Source organism: Volvox carteri, assembly GCF_000143455.1.
Source record: "Volvox carteri f. nagariensis unplaced genomic scaffold VOLCAscaffold_5, whole genome shotgun sequence".
Classification (NCBI taxonomy): Eukaryota; Viridiplantae; Chlorophyta; class Chlorophyceae; order Chlamydomonadales; family Volvocaceae; genus Volvox; species Volvox carteri.
The window spans coordinates 1,810,544-1,830,606 of NW_003307548.1; the positions used below are offsets into that span (position 1 = coordinate 1,810,544).

Below are 20,063 nucleotides of genomic sequence, written 5' to 3' on the forward strand. Positions count from 1 at the left end.
TTACATAACAAAAAGTGGCTCCGCAACATACGCCGACACTGGGGAAAGAAGGACCGCTGCGCTACCCCCAATTCCCTGATTACCCCCGCGCCCATGCTCACTACCACTACAGCTATTACCATGTCCCCTTGAGCTCAGTACCTAGCGCCCTACATGAGCAGCACGGTCAACAATTGCCGTGGCTGTTCAAGGCCATCCTGCCATTCCCCCTAACCCCATCGTCTGCGCCATCGGCTTCACGCCGCTCCCCAACTAAAGCAGCCGATCCATCCGAACCGACAAGACCTTTCCCTACATTCTATTCGATTCCGCCCCCGTCGCCGCCGCCGTCGCCGCGCCCACCCCGGGGCTTTCATTGCCCCCCGTTGTCCCCGGCCGCTGCCGCCGCCCGCGCTGCCGCCCCGTGTCCCGTCAGCGACTGCAACGTGACCCCGGGTGCTGCCTTGGCGATTTGCCTCCACGTGTAGTCCCACAGGTCGGTGCCGTCCTGGTCCTTCCAGCCCTCTACCAGGATTTTCTACCGGGAGGGCACATCACGCAGGTGAAGAGAGGAACACATGTTATTTGTTACATGTTTCGGAGGGTTTAAATGTAACGAAGTGTTGGCAAAGTGGGTTGGGGCATTGCATGCAGGACTGCACGCCGCGTTGCAGGAAGCCGGCTCGGGGTGGGGAAGACAGGGGCAATGGTACCCGGGGCCCGGGGTTGATGTAAAACAGACGCGTGGAACTTGCTGCAGCGATGTGTCGCCTCATAAGCGCAAATAGGACGGAGGGGTTTAGTAGAGGGCGGTTGGTCCACACACACACACACGCACATACATCCCCCAAAGGAAAAATGCAGCCTAGCGCCCTCCACCTTCCCATCCTCCTCACATTACTGTGCATCACGAGCAGCATATTCTTGGCAGCCTCAGGTAGCGCCTCCGCCAGCACCTCGCCGTTCATGCGGTTGTTTGCTGCGGCCGCAACCGCCATCACATCCAAGATACCCCGCCACACGCGACCGAACGTTGGGAGGCTTGACAACTGAGGAGGAGTGGAAGATAGAGGATGGTCCCCGGGGTTCAGGGCCAGGCCAGGATTAGCGTTAAGACCCGGGGCGGGTAGGGCCAGGGCGCAGCAGGCAGAAGGGGAGATAACCGTAACATGTAACAGGAAGGCCGCAAGGCGAACCACTGACAACTGGAGCAGACAGCAGAGGTAGACGGGTACTCCAGGATTTAAGACAGATACTGCATCAGAAATATATACAGGGCGCAAGGGGGGACCAAGGAAAGGGGAAAAGGGTAGATGGGAGCACGCCTACACCGGACTCGAAGAGCAAACCAGCCACTACCCCTACTCGGCAGAGACGGGTTGCGCTGGAAAAAGGGCTATTGAGTCACGGGGGAGCGCTTTCCAAGCCCTCCTCGCGATTGCGGAGTGCCCAAAGCTGAAAAAGGGAAAACGAAACCGAGGCCCAGACCTGCCCGCCTAACGCCGATATGCTCCTCACGTCATACCCCCATAACCCCGTAGACGGTTACGTCCAATCTCTTTCGCATGCACCGACCTGCGCATGGAACAGCAGCACCATCTTGGAGAGCGCGCGTACCAGCTCACGCACAGTCACATCGCACTGCGAACACGAGGCGAGGAGCAGGAAGGATGAAGACATGTTATAACCAGCTCAAGAAATTCGGCGGGTTAGCTTCTCAAGGTCCCCAATAGCAGACAGATAGAGTCGACAAAGTTCTTAGGGAAGAGGGGCCGAAAGGCAGGGGAGGACGAGGCTGAAAGCGGGGAAGGAAGAGGCCGAAAGGCAGGGGGGAAAGAGGTTAAAAGGCAGGAGGGCCCCCCGCCTGTCGTTCCCTTCAGCGGCGCTTTCGCAACCGTCCGCATGAGCCCATAGCATGCGAAACGTACCGCGGCACGTCCTCGTAACTTTGGCAGTTCCTGGTCCATGCGCACGGCGGACGGGATGGATGCAATAATAATCATGCGAAGTGCTTATCCATACAGACGGTACCAACGTACTGCCGCATCCCGGTACCGCACCTGCGGCATGCTCCTGGCCGCCGAGGACCCCAGCATCTTGACCAAGTCCTGGCCCAGCGGCAGCAGCAGCTCCTGCAGCGCGCGCGTGAGGCCCTCCGCGGGGATGGCCAGCTTCTCCGCCGACACCACGGCACGCTGGAGACATTGCAGGGTACCGCTACGGACCTGGCAGGAAGCGAGGAGGAGGTAGGGACCAAAGGGAGGAAAGCAGAGGGACAGGCGGGAAGCGGTCAGGGGCGCTTTGCATGGGGAAAACGAAACGGGCGAGGGGCAGAAAGTTACGGACATGGCCGGAAGGCCATCACTGAAAAAACATGGAGGAAGAGAGAGGGGGAGACACTGGGTGGGAGGGATAGGCCTGCTAGCGGTGGGAAGGGTGGTAGCTGCGCCATGACGGGATTCCGCCATTCCTCCGTCACTCTCGCCCATCCACTCCCGCACACCTATCCTCCCCACCTCTACATTGTGGTTCTTCGCCAGGCGGCACAACCAGCCTAAGAGCAAGTGCCACGAGTCCAGCTTGAAGGCGGTGAAGCCCAGTCCCTCGAGCGCCTCCGGGGAGTGCTTGGCTTGAGAGGAAATCCACCACAGCTCCAACCATTCCTCTGTGCAGGACAGGCCATGATGGAACGAAAGGCAACGCCGTAATGCGCGGTGCGGCCCAGGCAAGAGAAATGCTGCATGTGTGTGTATGTGCAGGGGGGATATCAACGGATGCATTGGGCTTGGGTGGCATCTGATTTAACTACTACCTGACATTCACGCCCAGGCGCTGGAGCTGGAGCTTTGGGGACAGAAAAAAAAGCAGAAAAGATGTGCACGTGCGGGCAGACGCAGGAACCCCATTTAGGGTGCGTCAGAGCAGGCCCAGTCAGTGACGCGGGGGAGCACAGGCACGGGCAACAATAATCACAGAGAAAGTCGCAACTCCTGACGAAGTAAGAATGGCATGGTATGGCGTCGTTAGGCTCCCCCGGCGCCCGGCAAGACGACCACAACCAACACCAACATACCATCATCAATACAACACCAAAATTAATGCCGATAAGAAGGCAAGCCCAAGAAGTATAAAGCAACCACGGCACGCGAGGCATCCCTCCTTCGATCCATCTATAGCCGCAGGGCCTACATTCCGATAAAGGTGCTCTGTCAGCCTGACACTCGGTTCCCCCAGCACCCACCTACGGACGTAACGTGACACCACCTCCCCCACCGCCAGCACGCACCTACAGACGTGACGACCCGGATGGCTTGGCCAATGTGCGCTGGGTGGCCCTTCCACTCCCCGCTGCGCGGGTCGGCCACTGCCCTCTCCAACAAGTCCACCGCCGTGGGCACCACCGCCGTGAAGTTGATCATGGACAGCGTCTCATTGCAAACCCTAGGGGGCCAGCAGGAGACGGAGGAACCGGGAAGAATGGTTATGCATGAGGGGGAGGAGGAAAGTAGCAGGGAGCAGGAAACTGGTCAGGAATCGATTCGGTCCCACAACGATAAGGTGCTCTGGCGTCAACTTGTCCCTCCTTTTCCCCTGTTCCGGACTCTGCCTTGAAAGGTCTGCTAACATTAGCCAGCCAGGGTGGCCCCCTAGGCACCCCGCAAGCTGCCACCGAGCTGCTGGCATGCCGCCACCAACTCACCGCCCGCCAACCCCCCAACCCACCACCTGCCCACCATGTGATTGTGTCCAGGCACACCGGAAAGGAGGGTGGGTCCAAGTGGATGACCTTGATCAGCGTGCAGATGCTCATCCAGGCCTGAGTGCTCGTCAGGTAGGCGGCAGCGCCCTGGCAGGGGATTCGAAGACGGAGGGGCAAAGGTGGTGAAAAGGGGTGGACGAAGGCAGGTGACGATGAAGAAAACATGACGAACAGTAGCACCCGATTCCGGCTCGGAACATGAATTTGACTCGCACCCCTACCACTTATAATACCCCCCACCCATTCAGCTACCCAACCACCCAACCACCGCACAGGACCCGATCGCACGCCGCACCTGCAACAGTGATTGGATCTCCGAGGCAATGGTGGACGCCAGGTCGTTAGCCACCTGCAGAATGGCGGATGCGGGTTTCATGTCACGGCTTGGCTTTCAGGGAAGTAATAAAGCCTCAGCGAAAAGTGGGATGAGCACGTAGTAAGCGGACAGAATGGGCAGGGTATCAGTTCAGAGGTCAATAAGACGCGCGGGATAGACGTGGTTATGGAGAGTTGGACAGCACAAACGACGTAATCCATGCCGCGTCCATTTAAGCCTCGAGCATGGCGCCATCGTCCCAAAGCTAGTGCTGTTATATTATATCCTGTCCTAACTATATCAGCATAATGTCTTCAAGCATATGAGGAGATGTACCCCACCTGCTCATCGACCAGCGACAGCAGCTGTATGCCCCGCATGAGCGGCTCGCTAATATCCGCCGCCTTGTACGGCAGCAGGCGCTGGCAAAGCCGCAGCATGGCCATGATGGCCTTCTGCACAAGCACCGGCTCGCACTCGCGAGAGTGGCTCAAGATGGTCTGCCCGTGGTGAAAATGTGGTGTAGAAAGGAGGGTTGTGAGGGAGTGGCTTAATTTATCATCCAGGGTGTGGGGCAACGTTGTGAATGATGCGGTTCGGACTGGATGGGGTCCATGTGCTAAAAGGTACCAGAGCAAGGCAAGGCCGGACAGACAGCTCAGCCGTCCAACAACTGCGCCGAAGAAAACACAAATCGACGTACCATCAGAAGAGGAGGAGGACAAAACGGAGGAGATGGGCGACGTGGGGGAACGCAACACAAGGCTTGGGAGAGCCACGCTGCAGAGTACGAACGGGATGAAGGAGCAGGAGACGGACCATAGATGTGCGAGAGCCTGCAATCCCGACACCCCCGCGACACTCCCGGGCCCCACCACCCCGAAAGCCCCCCCCGTTCGGTATAGGTGGGGTACATAACTATGTTACTGCGAACGATTCACTCCACCGTACGCATCACGATATATCACCCTGACCCACCTGGAAATGTTCATAGGCGCGCGGCCACAGCAGCGTGATCCGGTCCCGGTTCCGGAGCAAGACCGTGTAGAGCAGCTCCAGACACACCTCCGACACGTCCCAGGGATAGCTGCCCAAAGAAGAGTTGGAGCGTGGGATAGGCCCAGAGCTGGAGCAGATGGCGCGAACCAGCTGCACCAGAGACTCTAAACAGGAAGACGCAAGCGCAAAGAAGTTGGGATGGGACTTAGGGTTCAGGAAAAGACCAGCGAACACAGAGAACTCAGCATTCTAAACTGTGAACCGCTGGTTGTGCGGAGCACCAACTATTTACCGTCCACAAGGTAGTCGGCGGCTGTCGGAGGGTGCTTAACAAGGTAAGATCAGACCCGGGCAAGGGCGCCTACTGCAACCGCACATAGCCAACACCAAACCCATATACCGCATATATGCCAGCACCAAACCCACCTTGCTTCAAGAACTTGCTATCCGTAAAGGCGTCCTCCAAGCAGCATGCCGTGAGGCACTCCTCGGCCCGAGCCACGGCCGCCCGCTCCACCTCGCTAAGCTGCATATCCGCCTTGTCCATGTCCGCCCGTGCCGCGGCCACGGCAGAGCTTTGCGTGCCGTCAGCGCGTGAGGCGCGTCCGACCGACGACTCGGATTGGGGGAGGTCACTGCCCAGAGTTAAGATCTGCGTGAAGCTGCTGCCGGTAGGTGGTGTGCCCAGGAGGGTGGCGACGACGGTCGGGAAGTGAGAGGCGGTGGGAAATTGAGGACGGAAATTGCGGGCGAACTCAAAAACCCAAACCGAAGGAACCTAAATCGAAGGATTTGGGCATAAGGGCCAACGGTTCGAGCAATTTTATTAACCTGTCACTACCTCCAAAAGACTCCGCACCTCAGCCAGCACATGCGGAGGCGGGGAGGATCGGCAAGTGGTCCTTGGGCCCGTCTGGCATCGTATGGCCTCGTACGCCAGGCCCCGGCCCCACCCACCTGGATATATGCTTGAAAATGGACGATGCACCGGTGGAGTTAGAGCCCTGCCGCAACAGCAGGTGCCGCCGCACCTTGAGCGACACGCTATCCACCTCCCGAACCACCAACCCGCCATCGCCGTCCACATCACCTGAGACACAACCGAGGTGATGGGAGGGGTAACAAGCTATGCTTTAGGTATTGGAGAAGAAGAAGAAGGAGGAGAAGAAGGAAATTTGACTTCAGTGACAACAGATGGTGGCAGAGTCCCCAAACCCCAGGACCGAACCTATAGCAGTACCATAGAAAACAGACCCTTAAGTTCCCGGGGGGCCCTCCCGACCCCGACCGCCTGTCCGAGCGATCCGGCACAGGTCGCAGTGGCCACCAACAACAGCTCCTTTGGCCCTCCCCCAATACTCTCCCCTGCCGGCGCTGCCCCTACAAGGAGAGCGTCACCGTACTTTTAACCTCGTTTATTAAACCCCTAGATTGCGCAGCGTAATGAAGATCGGGTTGTCTGAGGATAACAAGCTAAAACGTATCATGCTCAGATAGCCCTTTCACAAGCTTTACATGCTCAGAGAGCCTTTTCAGCTCTCCTCCCTTTCCACTTTCCTTCGCCTTGTTCCCCGCGCCTTCCCTCGCCTACCGTTGAGTGCCTTGCAGAAGCTGTCTGGCAGCAGCATCTTGCGGTAGAGGTGCAGCACCAGGTCCAACACGTTTGCCCAGCCACCGCGAAGGCAGTCGCCGTGCCTGCACGATATCGGGGGATTCGTGCAGGTGATGTGCGCAAGGATATCCACGACCTCTCATTAAGGCAGCGCTCTGGCCCTCTGCTATGCAACCCTGCCTTCAACACCTTCTCATCCCCGTCCTAGGGCTACTAGGTGGCACCGTCATCATCACCACCAACAACAACAGCTTCAGCGTCAGCACCAAACGTAGCTACGTTCTAAACTCCTCAGACATACTCGAGAAGCGCAATCTCACTTGTTGATCACGATAGCTAGGGTGCTCGTCACCGCCCGTATCTTGTAGTCACGGCCAAACATGACATCCGCGCGGGACAATGTGGGCACCTGAAAACCGGAATCGGTAGGAGGGAGGATTATGTGAATGGGTTAACGGGTTAGTGGCTGGCGATTGAGATGGGGGTTTGGAAGCATGCATGATGGAAAGGGGTTGGGAGATTGGACGCAGGTGAAGGACATGTCCCTTCCCAAACCACCATCATCACCACGCGCCTTCCCACCCAAATCCGCCCCTTGTGCCTATGTCAATCAATGTGTTCACTACCCCACTGAGCCGCCCTGCAGGCCTATCCTTAGCACAGCCGAACACACAGTCCAAACTGGACCAAGCCGGGCCAGCACCCAGCGACACCAGTCCGCAAGCCACCCCCCGTGCATTCCCATGCCTTCTCTCTTCTTTCCCCCTACTCACCGCTGCCAGATGCTGCAAGGGAATCTTGGACAGGTTGACAATAATCGAGTCTGCCACATCCTCTAACTCGTGCGCTGCCGCGATTTGGCAGGCCATCTGGAGTGCAGGACCAGCAAGGAAAGCGAGGAAAGGAAGGATAAATTAATTACGATGGAAAGGGGCTGGGGAAAGGCAACAACACACGCACCTGTAACCCCTCCAGTGCCGACGATACGAGCGACTCATTCGAGCAGTTATCCACAATGGCGCACATGGCGTGTACGGCGGGGCCCCAGATAAGCCGAAACATTGTGGTGTCGAACAGATGCCGGCCTGTAAAGGTACCCGGGACCCCCACAACGACGCGGCGGAGGGAGAAAAAAAGGGCATTGCGACACATCATGTTAACGAGGGGTGTATGTGTGATATGGGGTGAAGGAGAGGTTAATGTGGGAGCTTCAAGTGACCTAGCGCGTGACCAAGAACGCAAACCTTCCTCCCTCTTCATCAATTCCCTTTCTAAGGATCCCCTATCCGCCTCCCTCTCCTGTCCTCCTTTCCTTTCAATCTCTGTTCCTTGGAGATTTTGACGGTTCTCTCTGCGGCTTTTATATGTGCCCAAGTGTGGAATGCTTGTCTTCCATGCAGATAAAAGCCCTTCGGCGAAGGTGCCGCGTTGGGGTGCATGACAACTCCTTCGGAATCCTAGTCGCCGTGAAAGAGATTGTGCGTTGCGTTACGTTGTTTTACATTACGGATCACGGCGCTAACATGTAGCGTGTCAAAGAGTGAGCCGTTAAGAGGCAGGCCGGAAGGCGGATGTCTGCCTCATTGGACGGGTCAAATGCATTGTAAATGTGGACCATTGACATCCATTTACATTTTGGTCGAGGTCCAGGTCCGTACGGGTGCTATCCTATGGCGCTGAGATTCGGGTCCAAGCGCCACCCTAGCCACCCTGAAGTGCAGGACAGATGCACTCGATGGCACTATGAAAGACCCAATGGTCACTCCAGATGCAGCTCCTACGGCGGCTCGCAGGGTCCACATCGCCAACACTAAAGGGTTACACGGTGCAAAATCCGCACAAGTGCGGGGACGTCCGCAAAAGCCGGGAGGGGGCCCATAGACGACTTCCAGGCTGATTTCGGCCGACAACCAATAACCTGTTTCCAGGTCGAGCGCGTTGGTGCGCTTCCTGGAATCCAAAACTTATTCGTGAATAGGAAGGGGAACGGCTAGGAGATTTCTATGATACTTTTCTGACGAGTGACCTTGAGCATGCGGTCAGAATTCTTCGTACCGGCATCGAAGGTCTTCGAGTGGCCAGACTTAAGGATGAGTGTGTTTCGCTATCACCAAGCAGCGGGCCGTTTAATTGTCTCGGGCCGTTTAATTGTCTTCTCATAATTTGGACGCAAGTGGCAAATTAAGCATTTACGTAGCATCGTCCAAGGAAGCTGCGTTTTCCCCACTGGCCGGGAGACCATACCCGGTGTCGCTACGTGGTGCTACAAGCACTGGATGGGTTTCCCCGCGCAAATCGTCCAAAGGTTTTCGTCCTTCGGAAATGCACATCACGTTCATGCGCTTTCAATGTGTTGCTGTTCCTTAGCCGTTAGCTGCCCCACATAACCATATCTCCTGACACGAGGGTCTGCGCGAAATGTGAATTTTGTATGATGGAGGACCAGCTGCGCACGCTGAAATCCGTACACAATAAGGGCATCGCTCTGAGATGCGTGACGACATGCTGCACGCGATGGAGAAACGCTAACCACAATAACTTAGCATGGAAGCTAAGTTAACTTCCATGCTGATATCTGGTCGAAGTGCCCCCACTTGGGATTAAGTGCTTACCCTTTCCTTCATAAGTGTATTTTTTTCTCGTCCTATCTCTTTTCGTTTCAACTTGAACTCGTTCAGCCTAGCATGGCCAGGTTTGCGCTCCCTTGGGATATGTACGCGATGTCACAATTACCAACATCGTATTTCAACCGCCTCTTCTTGAGTTGCGACATCACCTCACCCTCCTCCGACGGCACCACCAGCCCCCGCTGAGTGCCGCTAATCTGCGCCAGCTGGTAAAAGCACTGCTCGCTGATGTCCATAGAAGCAGGCTCCGACAGCCGCAACGGCGTCTTGACGATTGAGGTGAAGATCTCCTGCAGAGCGTGAGACAAACAGAGGGGAGCAACAGGGCAAAACGGTTGCAAGCAGAGCATCGCTAGCAGGCACGGGGTTGGGGAGGGGTAAGGAGAAGGCAAGCGGGCCCTGATTACATCCGAACACGAAACGCAGAAGCCCCCTAATTTCTGGGAGGCTGCATAAGTAATGGTCTAATGAAGCCCAAGTAGAGGCCCGCTGAGGAGGGCGGGGCGGGGAGATTAGTTAACGGGAAGAACGAAACAGCCGAACGAACAGCCAAAATAAGCCACAACAGCAGCACGGTAGTAGTTCGCTCCCGGGAAAGGGAGCCTGTAACAATACCACCACATGGTTCACCTTGACACCCAAAGAACAACACCATTCTCTTAATTCCATCCAGCCGTTCGGAGAAGCGGCGCGCTGAGAAAAGAACCGACTGACAGGCATGAGAAGTGAAGGTAGATGCAGTCAGACGGATCGACACGACATGCACATCGCAACTACGTGGCTCACAGGAAATGCATGTGACCCAAATGGCGCAACCCATCTAGTTGACTGGAAATTGCATGGTCAATTATATAGTGGCTGAAGGCTTGGCACTCAGAGTGCACGATGTGGCAGGGAAGCGCGCTACAAGTCAGGAAAGGGAATGGGGCCATGGTGCACGGCAAAGACGAGGAGCGAAGGGGCTGCAAGTAAGGAACTGCTGCCTCCCGGCGCAGTGGCCGCCTACCTCCAAAAAAACCCCGTCAAAGTCCGTCCCGGCGTTGACGCCACGCAGGTTGCGTTTGAACGACTCGAGCGTCATCTTGTTCTTGACCTGGGGGTGGTTTGAAGGCAGAGTTGTGGACAGGGGCTTGAAGTTGAGCTTGGGATTGGTACCGGCAAAACCGGAGCCATTAAAGGCAAGAGCTTGAGAACAGGCCGTAGCTATATCCAGCTCTTGCCCTATCCTCTCCTTGTACGTCTAGCTTCGCCATCCGGGCCCGCCTCTCACCTTTGATATGTACTTCCTGTGGCCCTCTGCCACCTGGGCATCCATCCTACACAACGCGACCTAGCCTTCCTAGCCCCGGTTCCTCCCACACGCCTGACAACTCTCCCCTCCTGAAGTTCTTCGACCTTAACGTTGGCGCACCTGGTTGTTGTGCTGGTCCGTGTTGAGCATGATGACCGAGTACGCGAGCACGTACGCAGCATCACCTTCGCGGAACACGTCCTCGTTGCTGGCGTAGTAGTGGCGACCGAAGGCGTTGATGATGCGGTCAATCTTCTGGGCCTCGCCTGCAGGGCAGCGGCAGGGACACATGAACAACATGCAAGAAACGCTACCATTGCCGCTTACTTGCAGCAGCAAGTAAGTGCGTGTGAGTTTGTGCGTGTGTGTGTGTGTGTGTGTGTGTTGCACCTTAAGTTGCGTTACCCCTGAAAGATGTAAAAGACTCCATACAAGCCGGAAAGGATTCGAAAGAGCAACAGCGGTAGCTAGGCTCCCACAAGGACACGAAACCACCACCTACGAAACGAAACTGGTAATACACGCGTGGATGTCGACGGCCCGTCCTGTCCGAGGAGGAGCGAGCACCCAACACCGCAGTTCCACTCGGCCAGGCCGCCCACCCACACCGCCAGCCACCCACCCGGCAGTCTGAAGCTCTCCAGGAACATTCGCAACGCTGAGTCGAACTTTAGGTGCGCGAAGTCAAATCCGATGGTGTAGGACTCAAGGACCTGCAGCAATATGTGCCCAAGGGGCGGAGGGCAGAGGTAACTGTAAAGATATACCTTACGCAGAGGGCGGAAATCCAGCGCAGGAAATCCCAACAGGGAAGGGGCATCCCTGCTGAAACCCGCTGAAACAAAGTCCCGCAGCGGTAGCCTCAGCCCCCTGCCCACGGCCGGCACTCGCCTGCAGGTAAAACGGGTCGGGGTCTCCCAGCAGCTCCCCAATGGTGGTCTTGTTGAGGCCTGGGCAGGTGCGCAGGAACTGGCCCAGCCGCGTGGCCAGCACTTTGCGCGCCTCAACCTTGGCTTCCTCGCTGTCACCGGCGGGTGGGTTCTCGGGCAGCAGCCGGGCGGTCTGCATGGCGGCAAAGCCCTTCTTGAAGTCTTTGTTAAAATGGTCCACGGCGAGGCCTGGGCATGAGAGAGGACGGGGAAGCGGACAGGGAAGGTAAGACCAAGCCCAACGCTTTGAGGTGGCAAGGAAGAGGAGTACATACAGGGTGAGATGCAAGGGGCAGAGGGAGAAGGCGAGGATAGGGAGGAGGATTGTAGACAAGATACCTCGTGATGAAAGGTGGTCCCAAAAAGTAGGGACGCCAACCCTAGGCGCTCTGTGTGCTAAGACGGCGTGGTAGTAGCTTGCACAATTTTCATGAGATAAGATGACAAAACCACACAGGCGCATATGAAGCCAATTACACGTTTTTTTCGGCCCCCCTCCCTCCCTGTCCGGGTCCACCACACCCCACACGCCATAAACATCCTTGTCAAGCAATCCATGACCCTCTTCCGCCGTCAAGCCAATCAGCCGTTTTCCAGACGCATAGCAAGTTCACCAAACCATAACCACAACAAGCGATCCTTTACGCCAACCGCCCACGCACATCCACACACTGTCATCTGTACTGCCCCAGGAATTCCCTTATGCTCCCAGCCACGCCACTCCATGTACCATGCGCGGCTCCGCTACCATCTCACAAATCATATCACGATCCATCTCAATGTTTTCTGCCCGAACCCGGACTTTAATTAACGCCATGCGGCATAATAACCCATGGCTTCTGATGAAACCCAAATGCCTACCCGCGGCGTTCTCACGACCCCCGGGCTCCACACACTCATCCCAGCCCCGTGATACTAAACCTTGCCGTCCTCATCCCTTTCCCCGGCGGTTCCCCCAAGTCTCACCTATCCGTGCTTTGAGGCAGCGCTCCGCCATGGCGCACCGTAGCTGCAAGGGCCCCGTCACCGGCACCCCGCGGACACCCGCGCCCGAGCCGGGTGGGAGGCCGCTGCTGGTAGCCCGCTGCGGAGGGACGCGGAGGGGGCCGGCACACAAGCAAACAGGTCAGCAACAACACACAACACGAAAAGGCAGCGGTGAGAGGCAGGAGTCTGCAGGCCGGAGAGCTGGGCAAAAAGGAGGGATCATCCAAAAACGGCAATGACATAAACGGCATATGAAGGGAACGGAGTCAGCCAGGCGGGTGGGAATCCCGCCGTAGGCGGGGGCCAGAATGAGGAAACCAGGCCACAGCCCGCTGGCGTGGTCGCAAAGGAGGTGCAAACGGCTTCTTTGCTCTCAGGCTTACAAGCTTGGTAACAACAACAACAGCAACAACAACAGCAACCGGTCAGCTCCGGTGCTCCCTCTCTTCTTTCTCCCACCTCAGTTGAGGACGTCCATCGCTTCAAGCTGCCCAGGAATAACGCCGACGGCCAAGGGGCCCTTCCGCCGCGGGTCGAGTTTTGGTCAAATATTTTACGATATGACAAGCGGCGGAAGGACCCTTGGCCCGCCGGTCCCCTATTTACGAGATCCCATCTCCCATATCATCCCTCCCTTATTTACACATCAACCCCTTCACTCCCCTGCTCCCCAGGAGCACCCTGCACCCTGCTCCTCTTAACTCTTACCTGCGGGCCTTGAGACCCAGCCGGCGACGACGATGACGCCTCCGACCCCGCCGACCGCAAGGCCGCCGACGCCTCCGCTGCCGCAGCCTCCGCTGCGCTCAGCACGCCACCACCCGCCGCTGCCGCCGCTGCGGACTCCGGAGGCGGCAATGCCGGCCCTGGCGTCGCCGCGGACGACTGCCGCGACACGCCTAGCTGCGTCCCGTGGTGCCCATGACCGTGGTGCAGGTGGTGATGGTGGTGGGTGTAAGGGTGCGGTGCCAGCAAGACATCCGCCAAGAGGGAAAAGTCCGGGTGCTGCCCAGCAACCAGCGGACCCCACAGATCAACATAGAAGGGCAGCTCGCTGGCGGCGGCGGGCGCGGCCAGCAGCTCCTGTCCGTTGCGAGCACTGAGTGTGAGGCGGCGGGGTTGGAGTAGCACGGCTCTTAGTGTATGTTTTGGGGGTTCCGTGGTAAAATTTGGACATGGCATGGGGATTGAAGGACGGCTAAGATAAATTCGGCGATTGTGTGCCTACACTCATGGTATCGGGCCAACTGACGCGCGTCCACGTGCGGCCAGGTGTATGCTGCGTGCATGCACAAGGCAGACAATGGTGCAGCGGCAACGGTTCAATGTGCTCCTCCTCCTAATGCCGCGCTTTGCCCTGGCTACGGCATTTACCACGAGGGGCCTTGCCATTATCGTGGTACGCACGCTCCGTGCGTCTCTGTTCCCTTCGTGCCTGTTTAGCCCAATCCTGCCCAAGCCAATGATCCATACCGCGTTCAGCATCTTGAGTTCCACTGCCAACTTGCCCAGACGATTACCGAGCAACCCCCTCGCCCACTCACCTCTGCGCAAGAGCCCCTAGTACCGCCAACAGCGCCTCCAGACTGATGAAGTTGAGTGGCCCAACGCTTGTTTTGGAAACCGGGAAGGCCGTCTTTGAGATCAGCGAACAGACCTGCGGTCGCCGAAACGGCCGAGTTAGAAGGGAAAACATCAGGACATGAACAATTGAGGTTGGGGGAAAGTAAATCCTGACTTTTGCGCAGCAAGGGAAGGGAAGGACAGTGAACACGCCGCTGGCGGCGAGAAAGTTTAGCTGCGAAGACGGCCGATCGGCAGGCGGTCCGGCTCTGTTTCAGCCGTGGCAGAAGCGAACAAAAATGGCAATCCCAACGAATCAAGTCAGGTGTATCCTACCTCTTGAGTTTCCGAGACGCGCGCATACCTCCCCCTTAAAAACCCGCGAAAAAGATATCCTACCTCCTCGAACAGGTTTGCTCGCTCCAGGCGGCAGTCACAGTTGACAAACATATCATGTACGAAGTTGGGTTGCCGAACAAGGTCCAACAGTCCTTCCAAAGCTGCCTCCTGAGGGGTAGCAGAAACAGGAACGAAGGAGAATGGTACATTCACGATGCAAGTCAACCTTCAGTTGCAGACGCTGAGAGATCAGCCCAACGCAGTCTCCGAGATTGTACTCGTAAATGTAGCTAGCAGCGAACAACAGCAGGGAGAGAGGGACAGATGACGGCAATTATGGGCTTGGGAGAAGAACGAGACAGCGACGGCGTGAGGGGATGGAGCAATACGAGGGCAGCCTTCCGGTGTGAAAGCCGACGAACTGGTGGCGACCCCAGCGAGGAAGAAATGCAAGCCGCATCGCTCGTTCTAAGGCTAAGGCTAATACCCACATCATGGCCTGCCGCGCAGGCGAGTTTTGTCGGCTTGATGCTGCGTTCCCCACGCACCCATCATCCCCCGTGCCGCCCGCAACTAGCCGCCTGGCTCACAAAAACGGATCTTGCCAGCTTTGGCAGCCCAAATCAATCGTAGGGCCTACAATATCTCAAGGTTGCTCCGGAGCCCTGCACCCATGCCCTGCGCACCGCCCAATCAACCGCTACATCTCCTGTGTTCTCCACACAGCCCGGTATCGGATTAAAGACACACGTGCGGGGACCGCACCTGCTGCTCGAGCCCCGGCACGCCCTTGCCGTCGGCCAGCCGCAGCAGCACCCGCTGGATCACCGTCTCCAGCTGCGCCATGCTAACGTGGCCCAGGTAGGTGGACACACAAAGAAGCGTCTGGCAAAAGCCCGTGATGACAGCAATGCTAGGGTTTTGAACCTGCGGACGGTTGAAGAGGTACGACAGTCATGGGTTGGGAAACGTAACATTTTCTGAAGTGTCAACTGCCGACATCCAAAGCACCAACATGCCGAAGTCCAGGGAGGAACAGCTGCGGAGACCAGGCCCACCGAACCGCGCGCCGAGGGACAGCGCTTCATCATACCGCGGGTTTTCTGCTTCAGTCCCCTGGTGCATCTTGCACCGATACGCCCTGCTGTGACAAGGGACTCACCGTTCCTGTTATAGCGCCCGCCACCCCGCATCCCCATACCATGCCCAGGACCCCACTAGACATCCAAGGCCCCATCGAGGATCATCCCCAGTGCAAAATCTCCCACAATTCTGATCTCCAAATGACCCCGCCCCGTCCCACGCTTTTCATTCCTTCAGCTAGGCCCAATCCCTTCTTCCAACTCTCTCCTTCCCCACAGCACTCAACCTGGGCCCCTCCCGTAATGTGCAACCCGACCCTGTCCCGGCCTACCCTGTTGGCACAACCCCCCTCCGCTGCCACCGCTGCCATTCCCTCGGTAGCATCCTTCCAATACATGCCACCCACGACTGCATTACTACCATCACCATCACCGACGGCCAGCTTGAAAACCCCACGACACGGCGTCACCCAAGGAGCTACCTTGCTGTCACTACGAAACAACCCGAGTAGGAAGTGTCGTGAAAGCGACACTGTAGAGAGTGGCGCCGTGACTACCAAGCTGCCAAACTGCAGTAACGGCAATGGCAGTGCGTACTAAGCACCCCCAACTCCCAACTCCCCAGGCGACCAACACTCACCACAGCCTGGCACATGGCATGTAAGAGCTCCACCTGCACCAGCCGCGCCAGGGGCTCAGCCAGCACCAGTGCGCTACCCGCTACACAGATGATGGAATGGATAGTGTCCAGAGAAAACACCACCATTTCTTCCACCGTCTCCTTTGTGGCACCCTGCAGAGGAGGACGAATGCCCGGGCAGCGTCCGTCAAGGCAGCAGTGACGGCAGGAACGGCGTGCACGCACACACAACATGGAGGTATTCCGTGACATCGGTAACAGCAGCACAGCAGTGCATGATCGTCATCGTAATGCTAGGCGTGTGGCTGGTGTACATGATGCTTCACGAATGGCATCGGATAATTCATTTCCTCCCCTTTCCGCCCAGAACGAGTTAACCGAGCCCACAGCGCTCCGACTTCTCCTCTAGTTACCCTTACCAGTCGCTGCCCTTTTCTTCCACCGCCACGTACTACCCCGCTGTGAGCTTTGTACGGTCCATAACACTTTTTCATTACGAGGGCTTGCCTAATTCGTAAGTTTTTTTTCCTTGAACCCACTCGCCCCAGGGCCAATTTGCCCAATCCCCCACATCTCTGGAGCCGACGGACACACGGTTCGCTGCCTAGGGAGGAAGCACACACAAATTCCCTCCCTGTCCTATGCGGCGAGGGCTTCCTACCTGGAGCGATGGACCCTTATGGATGAGGTCGATAAGGAACTCCAGGATGTTCATGGCCGCCCGGACGCCGTACCGACAGGTTGGCTCCGGAACCGGTTGCTGCGGGGTGCACATCGACAGAAACCCGCATAGTGGAATGGGAACGGACATTTGCTGCTGAGGCGATGCAGGGCGGAGATAACGAGAGCCCCCACAGCCGGCCCGACCCGCCAACCCAGGGCCGTCCCGCGACCCCAACAAAGCTCCATATTGCAGCGTTTGCCGGTCGGCACGACTGCTCACAAGCCAAGCACGCCTGTCCTGCGAAAACATGTACCTGTCTCCCAAGCAGCACAGCATCGCCAAGGAAATTAACATATGGCTGAGGACGCGGTTCCCGAGCTTCTAGAGACGAGCAAAAGCCTCCCAGATGCTGGCCCTAACGACGCGATACCGAGCGGGACCCCAGGCCACTCACGTGCTCCATCTCCGCCTCTTGTGCTGCCTGCAGCTGCTCTGCCACGTTCTTAAACACAGTGCGGATCATGGCACCGCAAGTCTGACGCGAATAGTAGCCCATGATGTCTGTAGGGTGGGGAGGTGAAGGAAACGGCAACCATTGAACCTGGCGATACCCAAACATGAGGGAGACCGCAGACACCCAGATTTGCAGTGGTAAGAATGCAGGAAGGGGAGACGGACAGGCACGGCCGTCGAGAGGTACATGGCTCCGCGGAGCTATCACAAAAGTCCAGCTTCCAGCATTGAAGCCCTTACAGCCGTGCATGAACTCTAGAAGTGGAAACCTCGGGCTCTCATCCAGTAACCCGTTCACACCCCCAAGCTCGGAGTTTGGGCACCCCATCAAGCCCCCACACAATGACGGCAACTGCACTCGATGCGGTAAAACGGTCCTCGCCGTCAAACTCTAACAAGGCCGCATCCATGCCGACGCCTCAGCCGTCCGCAGGGGCTTGGCTCTGTGGCCGCGCGCCCTTCGTCCCGGTTTCCTGCCACTCCGTCCACATCAGTCCCTTGGCGGCGCTCAGGCAAAGAGCCACTGAGGTGCACTGGAGCTGCCACCCTCCAAGCTCGCGGCAGGGTGCTGCCCAAGCCGCCACCACCATTACCGCACAGACTTGAACCCAGTCGCGCAGCGCCTGCGTCCTGGCTATACTTTGATCTGTAAAGCTGCATCCAGTCTTGCTGCTGCCAGCCCCTGTCAGGCACCTCCCTGTGCCTGCGCACCTCCATACTCCTTTGGTTTCTTGACAGGGTCCCCAAGCATAAACGCGGCCTGTACCGCCTTGCATATCGACTCGTCCGTCAGATAGCGCCCCGCGGGGCTCTCCAAGGCCTGGCCGAGGACCTGCCTCGCCGAGGGTCGTTGGGAAGGACGTGTGTGGTGAGCGGACAGCATACGTGTGGCACCTTCCGTACGGCACAGTAACAGAAGCACGGGGACCCATTTGTACGCAGGCAGCGCTCCAGCGGCGTTATGAAGCAGCCCCTATGCAGGCCATATGCTCATGCCCAAGTAGACACGCGGCACTGCCAGGTTTCAGCTATTGGGGCCCCGGGGACCGCTCTGCCCGTCGTTTTGCAACCCGGAGCCGGCACACCTGGACAATGTTCAGGAGGACTATTTCGTCTGAAGAGTTGTTCGTCGACTCAAACTTGCATTGCGTCGCATCCTCGACGATTTGGTTTATCGCCGCCTCGACATTGCGGGTGCCAGGACCTGCGACCCAGCCCCAACGTCAAGGTTTACGTCGCCTCCGGAAAGGACTGCCTGAAGATAAAACACCTGCCCGCGTACCCAGTAGATCGCTGGCGAGAATCCTCTGTAGTGCAACCGCTGCTGCTCCAGTAATAGGGCCGCTCACGTCCGAGGCTTTAATTAAGTTGAGGAACGGCGATAAGTAGGTCATAGGGTTTACTTCCTTCCAGTCTGCAGACGATAGGGTGTGACGCCGATTAGAGCCCTGGGGCAGCCGGGTGTTGCGAACTCCGATCCAACAGCAGTCCTCACCGTGATGCTTAAAAATCTCCGCCCGTAGATCCCGAAAGGCATCATCATATTTGCTGGGTTCATTTCTGTCCTCCTCCTGCAGGTAGAACATGCCCGCTGTCGCGCCTGACGTTGAAACAGGGCACTAGACCGCAGAGTCAACTCACATAGTATCGCGGTACCATAGCCCATTTTGCATTATGCCGCATAGCGGTAATAACAGATGCAATTTCATGGTTGAGAAGCAAAGTTGCTGCCTGTCTGGTCGGCATCCTGAGAGGACGACCCGCTTACGGGCCCGTTAATATTCAACCCCTCTTGTAATAAGTTTGTTTCAAAAGTTGAGGCTGGCCAGCGCAAGGTCACCGTGCAGCTGCCGCGTCAAGGCAACGGACAAGTATAGACATCCTATCCTTGAGGACAGTGGGGTGTCCACTACTTGCAGTAAATAAACGAATCAATGACATGTGCAGTTTCTCTGCTATAGGTTACTGATGTTGCTGTGGAGGGTACGGAAGCATAGTGCAGTTTTCACTTTTCAGACCTGCCTCGTAAACGTAACGCGGTTACCTGTAGAGACTCGATGTTGGCATGCTGTGCAGCGATCGCTAATAGTTGAAGCATTCCCGGCGCTTTCCATTATTACACTAGAGCCGATGCGCTGATGGCCAGCCAACCAAGCCTGCCTATCTTTCGTAGCTTGCGGCTTGTGCTCAGCAACGGTGCCTCGATTACAATTCCAACGACCTTGCGGCGTGAGCAACCATATTTCCTGAAATTTGTAAGTGGCGACACGATGTCCAGCACACCACGCAGCGAACCATCGCATCCGAATTTGGCCGGGCAGTGAGTTACGTGATGAAATGCATCGTTCTTGTGGTGAATCAGGAGAGTCCACCTTTCCCCCCTCCATCGACGCCACCCCGCCACGGGCACGAAGAGCTTGCGCCCCTCTCCTCTTCCGAAGCTCCATCACTCAAAAGCATATTCCCCCACATACCCTTTTTGTGCACAATTCCCATTACGTCAGGACGTGTACAACCATAATCTCTGGCGCCACAACATAAAGGGCGAGGCCGACGCTGACCAAGCCGACCAGGCCGCACCTGACCGCACCTTGGGCTTCTACGCCAAGTACAAGCGGTCCTCCGGTCAGCAGCGCAAGCGAATGCCACAGGCGCCGACGCAGGACTCCCAGGGGCTTCAACCCAAGTAGGGAGCTTCGAGAGCAAGAATGCCCGGGACCCGGAGACGAAGCAAGGGTGCAGCTCAAGACCCATAAACCCAT

At 57.3% G+C, this 20,063-nt stretch overlaps 1 protein-coding gene across 1 annotated transcript; it reads right to left on the minus strand.

Moving 5' to 3' along the window:
• Window positions 1–352: 352 nt before the first annotated feature.
• On the minus strand, window positions 353–20,063 carry VOLCADRAFT_87471 (uncharacterized protein; the record flags this gene model as incomplete). The annotated part of the gene is made up of 33 exons (XM_002947228.1): window positions 353–517; window positions 876–1,028; window positions 1,555–1,620; window positions 2,040–2,204; window positions 2,496–2,644; window positions 3,266–3,420; window positions 3,714–3,826; window positions 4,035–4,088; window positions 4,397–4,555; window positions 5,034–5,218; window positions 5,481–5,719; window positions 6,012–6,144; window positions 6,646–6,749; window positions 6,987–7,075; window positions 7,440–7,535; window positions 7,627–7,751; window positions 9,448–9,583; window positions 10,300–10,386; window positions 10,705–10,850; window positions 11,207–11,297; window positions 11,392–11,702; window positions 12,480–12,597; window positions 13,209–13,599; window positions 14,045–14,157; window positions 14,463–14,570; window positions 15,168–15,329; window positions 16,125–16,277; window positions 16,786–16,884; window positions 17,243–17,349; window positions 18,013–18,133; window positions 18,387–18,505; window positions 18,797–18,901; window positions 19,892–20,063. 33 exons carry the CDS (start codon window positions 20,061–20,063, stop codon window positions 353–355), a joined length of 4,689 nt encoding a protein of 1,562 aa, XP_002947274.1.